Here is a 6802-nt window from a genome sequence, read left to right on the forward strand (position 1 = left end):
TAAAATGTGTAACAGTATATAGATCTTGGCGTATTAAACTCAAGAAGTCAGTTCATAGTTGCAGTATTTTGTAATTACGGTACGGTGTCATTGTAACCATGGAAACTGACATCTCCGTAATACTGTTAATTTAGCCAGTCGTTACAAGTTTCAACATACGAGTAGATAAACAAGAATATGTATGTCATGTTTCGAGTTATCTTGTGTCCCAAAACAGGTAATCTTAGTATAATCTCAATTTTAACATTGAATTTTTATACGTTAAAGCAAGTCTAATAAATGTGATATACTTTTTTATTCTGTCTAAATGTTAGAACAAATTCTAAACGTCAGGTTAAGCATCTTTCATTCAAGTTTATGTAACAAATCTCAAAATAAGTAAATCAATCTGTGTGAATTTACCTCAATAATTAAAGGAACTCGCGATAGATATGATTTTGATGTATCAGTTGTTTTGTTATAAACAAGTTATCTCACGTTACTGACGGCAATGGGGGTTATCGACCGAGTTCATTTTTGAAGAAATTGAGATAGAAGACGTAATCTAAATAATCACGTTCAATTTGCCCCTATATAAGATGATGTAAGCATAATGATTTTTATTCCTGGTCTGATATCTTGTTTATGACTCGTCTGGGTCTTGGCAGTCGAGTAGTGAGACCCTAAGAGCGTGAGCACACCTAAAAACTAAACTATCGCACAACGGTTTAGTCCCGATTTGATTCCTATGAGTTTACATAGAGTTGCGCATACGACTCGATTTTTAGTTGTGTAAATAAACAGTTGAATTGGCTCCGAAACAAGCGACAATCGCACCCGTTGTGCTTGGTTTAGTCAAAGATGTGCGCCCACTCTTAATGTTAACACAAAATCAGGCCATTGTTAATTCTATTCATTAGGAATATCTGTATCCAAATATTAACAACTTAAATAAAAAAAATTACTAAGCTGTACAATATAACGTGCGTATTATAAAGTCATAATTAGGCTTATTATTCATTATCTTAATTACTGTATTAAAAAAATCTCTATATACAATAAAAATTGTCAACGAAGGAAAAATTTTAATGTTTAACACCCAACTTCTGTTTACTTTAGTACAACAATTACGATGTTTATGTTAGTTTTATAGGATTTAGTATTCCCAACAGTTATAATGAAATCAACAAATGAAACAATGCTTGCGAGTTCATACTGGATTTTATTATCGTACAATTCTCTTTACATTATAATAAAATTCATTTTCATACTACATAACCTGAGCGTCTCCTATGGTGGGGTTGTTGAGCTTTGATGCCTTATTCAAATGTCATTGATAGTTATTTACTAAAAAGATAATTATGACATTAAAGCACCCAACTCTCTGATACCCTGTTATTGGTAGTCAAAGTCTCTTGTTACTTATAAGTAAGTGTTCTTAAATAAAAATCAACTATAACATAATTTTCTATCTATATAATCTATTTAAGTTACTCCTTATGTTACACTTGTTTGAGCAATAAATTTCCTTTAGGTACTCCAACAAGTTCACCATCTTCATATATCAACTGTCCGCGAAGGTATGTCTTCTTCACAACTCCTTTTAACGTTTTTCCGATGTAAGGTGTTAGCTGAAACATAAAAGAAAATTTAAGATATGTACTATTAGTAGTGGAAAAGTAAACATGAAATAGATGAAATATGCTAACATGCTGCTTTCTTAAGTAAGAGATGTTTGTTTATAAGCAAACACATTCAATTGAGGCATTTTTAACTATTGAAACAAGAATATTAAATAAAGCCTGAATATCTTCATGAAATGGCAATAATCTAATCAATTTCTTTCCAACATTTAGTACTAACATCACTTTATATTTCAATAACTTTGTAAATCAGTAAGTTTTAGCTTCACTCAAACAGTTTTAGTCTTTATCTTGAATAGCCGACACCGTTATGCTTTAAAAAAAATCTTTCATACCATATAGCATAATGGAGACATTGACTAGGTAGTAAAAAAAACATTTGTAATGTTAATCACCTTGTTTTTGTGTCGTATAATGTCAGCGGTGACCGTGAATTGTGCGTCAGGGTCGAAGAAGATGAGATCTGCGTCGAGGCCTATTTTGAGGGCGCCCTTGCGATGCTGGATTCCGCAGAGTTGCGCCGGAGCAGAGCACATGTATTTACTGATCGAAGTCAGATCCAATCCACGTGCACTTGCCTCAGTCCAGAATAACGATAGACCTAGTTATATCATACTAGTTAATATTATAAATGCGAAAGTGGATGTTTGTTAAAGTTTGTAGCCTAAACGGCTGAACGGATTTGAATCAAATTTGGCATGAATGTAGAACGTTGTCTAGAAGAACACATAGGCTACTTAATTTCGTTTTTTTATAATACCACGCGGACGGAGTCGCGGGCGAAAGCTAGTAATTTAATAAAAAATATCAAATCTATGACCTCATAATCTACGTTAAAAGTTTCTGCTTAGAAAATAATTAATAATATCTTTTTATTTCATTACTTGTAAATAAAATAAAACTCGGATTACCAAACTGCACAGACGATATTCCTCCCCAAGCTTCTAAGTTATTAGAACACTTGAGTTCAGGAGTGCAAGGCGAGTGGTCAGATACCACCATATCCAGTTTGTCATCTAGCAAATATTGCCACAGTTTTTCCTAAAACAATGATCAAACAGTTAAATAATGTGATTGATTAAATATCATCAATATCATCATCAGCCTTTGTCTGCCCATTGCTGAGCATAGGCTCTGGGGAGAGACACTGGGGAGTGCCATCCAGAATGGTATGAAATAAACCATATATATACAGGTTTGCATAGTCAACGAAATGGCTGATAATTTATTTGTTTTAGTGCTAACTCTTTTTTTAAAGTCATATTTCTGATAAAATACCTTATTGTCCAAATCTCTGATAGGCGGTGCACATTTATATTCGCTACGGCCTCGTGGTATCTGTTCAGCGTTAAGAAATAAGTAATGGTGACAAGTCTCAGCGGTGACTCCGCCCCGCCAGGCTGTGTTGCCGGCTGCCACCCTCTGCTGCCGCGCTTTGTTCAGCAGAGGCACCACGCTCGCTGACGAGACATGCACCACGTGGACACGGACACTGGAAATAGTAACAAAATTTTGCGCAAAAGAATAAACAAATAAAATATATAACGTGGATTTAATTGCCTTTTTAATCCTTGATCCTACTTAAGAGTTATTTAAGACTAACTTAAAACGTTGCACTAAAAATTTGGCAAATAGGAATGAAGTTCATATATATTTTATTTATTTAGGTTAAATAACCTTTAACCACATTTTTCATCTATACAATAAAAATAATTTTACAAAATTAAACCCATTGATACTTACTCGGTTTTATCCAAGAAGCTTGAAATAAGTGATATTGCGTCTAATTCCATTTTTGGGGGTCGTGATTCTAAATATGTAGCATATTCCTCTGGGTCTGAAAACATTCAAGATGACATTTCATTACAACTTATTTAACCTTTCATAAGAATTTTTAAAGATAACATGTAAACGAATCGGGTACTAATTTAATGTAATGTATTCGATATCGAAATAATAAAATTGTATGTTTAATACAAAATTAGCGAAGTTCAAAAACAATCAAGAGTGCTCCGTATTAAGACAGAACCTAAATCTTCTTTTTTATCAATCGAATACCTTTTTTTAGGATTTTGTTGTCGGTCTCTTCATTATCTTCTTGTACCTCCGCATGGAACTGTCGAATTGAATAAAAAAGAACTCCAATTAAATAAAGTCCACACACAATCTCATTTAATGTTAACATACATCAAAAATAAATTAATCAAATATTTAACTATTTTACCGCCAACAATGATCCAGTACCCTCGAGAGCTGCAAATGCTTTCTCCAGGTCTTCAGCTTCCACGTTAGGGAACTCATCAACTCCACTGGGGCAGAGGAAACACTTGAAACCTACAACACCTGCCTTCACTAAGTCCTTGAGAGAATCCTAAAAATATGTCAAAACATTTTTTTAGATCTTGGAAATTTAAAAAACGTAAAAAACCTTGAAAAGGTGCAAAGTAATCTTTTTGTGATATTGCGAAATTACTTTTTAATCTGATAAATTAATATCCACAAACTAAATTAGATCAGAACAAGGACATTCGTTGCTTAAAGCGAGGAAATCGAATGATCGATTGAATCGCCAATCGATTTTAAAGCGCTTACCTGATTGCCGACGATCACACCGCCCCAGAATCCAACGTCTACAAAAACATTGCCTTGCGCCGAAGAAGCTTTTATTTTAAGATTCTCTACAGTAGTTGTGGGTGGAATTGAGTTCCTAAAAAGGTTTCCAGTGGTTAAATTAAACGTAGTTTTGGTAATGTTTACTTTGTCTCAGACTTATAACTTGACTTAAACATACAAACAAAAATACTTATGAGAAAAAGTTAAATTATTTTTATCTCATGTCTCTCATGGATATCTCTCCAGCTAGGATGCAAAACTAGATTCTTTGGCAAAATACTATAAGGAATGTTTACGTTTTCTGCACTCTCTTTTTCTAATTTTAGTCTAAAGTACTAACAAAGGCATATCAACGATGGTAGTTATGCCTCCAGCGGCGGCTGCACTGGTGGCGGTGCGGAACCCCTCCCAAGCGGTGCGGCCGGGCTCATTGACGTGCACATGTGAGTCTACCACGCCAGCCATCAACGCCAGATCACCACCATCCACAACCTATAACACAATAGTTATCTCAATTTCAAAAACTCTTGTTCTTTTATGGAAAAATCGGAGATATGTAGTGTATGGCCACACTGTTGTCTACTGTCATGTCGTCATACCAGCACGGCAGTCATATCCGAGCCATCGACTGGAGTGGACGTTACAAGCATACAGTACAAATACAAATTGAATCGTTAGATTTTGCGCTTATAAAGATATTGCTTCTTCATGTCTCAATCAGTCTTAAAATTGTTACTAAAGAAATACAAATACAATGTTCAAGTTTAATATGTAATGTGTTGTTTCCTTTTATATTTGCACAGTAATATCATAATTATGAGACAAAGACCCATAAAAATGAATATTAATATGAATCAAGAAGTTCTGGAAATAGCCGTGTATTCTTTTTTGTTTTCGAGTTTTGTCTGTTAGTTTTTATTTATTTTTCAATGTCTCGTGTTTAATATTATCTTTGCCTTATATCTCAACAATTCGTTTTCTTTTGTGTTATTGACGTGAATAACATAAAAACTCGCACTTAAAGTAGCTATAGTAGCTCTAAGTGCCAAGATAACATTTTCAAAAGACGTTGAAAAATTATTGGCGAAAGGAAATGTTTCTAGTTTACATCCTTCAATTTGCGCAACTAAATTAATAAAACGAATCGTATTAGGATGCGGAAGTTGAAAGGTAAGCTTTTAAAATACTTAATTACACGATTTTCTTCAATAATTTGTCTTAACTATTCAAAAGAATTAACAAAGTAAAGACAGTCCAATAGTTTGTATTGGTACATGAAATTGTTTATCTGTAATAGTTTCTCTCCTTCTTCAGATGTCATCTGCTATCAGCGGCGCAACCATTGTTTTTCTCAATTATTTGTCTTACCGTACCACTTTTTGCTTTTTGTATACAATTTACACAGTGGTGATACGCAACCCACATATCAGCATATACATGTATATGTCCAACGGCTACCATTGTTCAATACGTTCTTTACATATGCATACAGACGAGTATAATATGTTCATTATACACACGTTATTAACCGGCGCGACGTCCGCCAGTATAAATGAATAAGGCCTGAGGCACACATCCACCAAAGCCAATCCAAACCGAAGCGAACCTAAGTTTGGGGATAAGAAACTGCCATTGAATTATTGCTCACCGAACTCTTTACAACATAATATATGCGCGAAACCAAATCTTTCATATAAAGAAAACTCTGCGTATTTTTATGTTTCAGTGGTGTAAAGCAATGCTTCGCGCCTGTTCCAATTCGCTTTCGCAGCTGTGTGCTACGGGCATAATCGTACAAATTCCCTCATTTAGCCGACCAAGCCAATCGAGCGAGACAGCTGCGTCAAAATAAACTACAAAATGTTTTTATACTCTTTGTAAATATTTTTATAATATAAAGGTCATTGTTAATACCTAAATGATTCGACATCCATAAAAGTGTTATAAGATTGTATTGCGGCGATCCATTAAAGCAATTTGGGGGTAATTAAATTTTATAATATTAGTATTGCTTGAAAATTAAGGTGATTAATAGCTACGGCTTAAACACGATCGAGTAATTAATAACATAAAAGTGAACATTTTAATTAAAACAGTCGTTTACTTTAATATCTTCATTTTCTGCGATAAATGTATTCGCTTGGTGTCTGGTTAGTATATCTTGTATTTGGCCGTTGTCGACGAGCACTCCACCATCTGCCACTCCCGCTGCGGTGACGACTCGTTTGCTCAAAAATAACTGGCGACCGGTTGATGCCATCTCACTCGCGCTTGCACACAACTACACCAACTGGAGTGTCGGACACAACTACCAACGTAGCAACGCGACCGCCTGATAACGTTCTGTGCCACTCGTATTGATCTCGAATGGATACACTTGCGATTAACTTACCAATACAAATAAAATTAATTCATCTGTCTGTTACACGACATTCTATCTACTAATTTGAACATACTTTAACTAGGCGTCTTAACATCCAGCTCGTACAAGAGCCGGATTAAGGAGAAACAATTTTTCAATCTATGAATAAATCAACACAATCAGATAGTCCTGAATGATATGACAA

General features: G+C 34.6%; 1 protein-coding gene across 1 annotated transcript; it reads right to left on the reverse strand.

Moving 5' to 3' along the window:
• Positions 1–1181: 1181 nt before the first annotated feature.
• On the reverse strand, positions 1182–6564 carry LOC106109468 (allantoinase-like). Its single transcript, XM_013290978.1, has 10 exons — positions 6340–6564; positions 4576–4727; positions 4215–4329; positions 3847–3993; positions 3681–3738; positions 3366–3459; positions 2901–3114; positions 2534–2663; positions 2018–2223; positions 1182–1610 (listed from the first exon to the last, which is right to left on the reverse strand). The coding sequence occupies exons 1-10, from the start codon at positions 6493–6495 to the stop codon at positions 1482–1484; spliced, it is 1401 nt and encodes a 466-aa protein (XP_013146432.1). The 5' UTR covers positions 6496–6564; the 3' UTR covers positions 1182–1481.
• Positions 6565–6802: the final 238 nt, after the last annotated feature.

The sequence above is a fragment of the Papilio polytes genome, unplaced genomic scaffold (assembly GCF_000836215.1).
Source record: "Papilio polytes unplaced genomic scaffold, Ppol_1.0 DF821289.1, whole genome shotgun sequence".
Taxonomy (NCBI): domain Eukaryota; kingdom Metazoa; phylum Arthropoda; class Insecta; order Lepidoptera; family Papilionidae; genus Papilio; species Papilio polytes.

Coding starts and splice junctions, on each gene's coding strand:
- LOC106109468 (XM_013290978.1), bottom strand. CDS start 6,495: ATGGCATCAACCGGTCGCCAGTTATTTTTGAGCAAACGAGTCGTCACC. Junction 3,115..3,365: donor AGCTTCTTGGATAAAACCGA/GTAAGTATCAAT, acceptor TACTATTTCCAG/TGTCCGTGTCCACGTGGTGC. Junction 2,224..2,533: donor AATATCGTCTGTGCAGTTTG/GTAATCCGAGTT, acceptor TGATATAACTAG/GTCTATCGTTATTCTGGACT.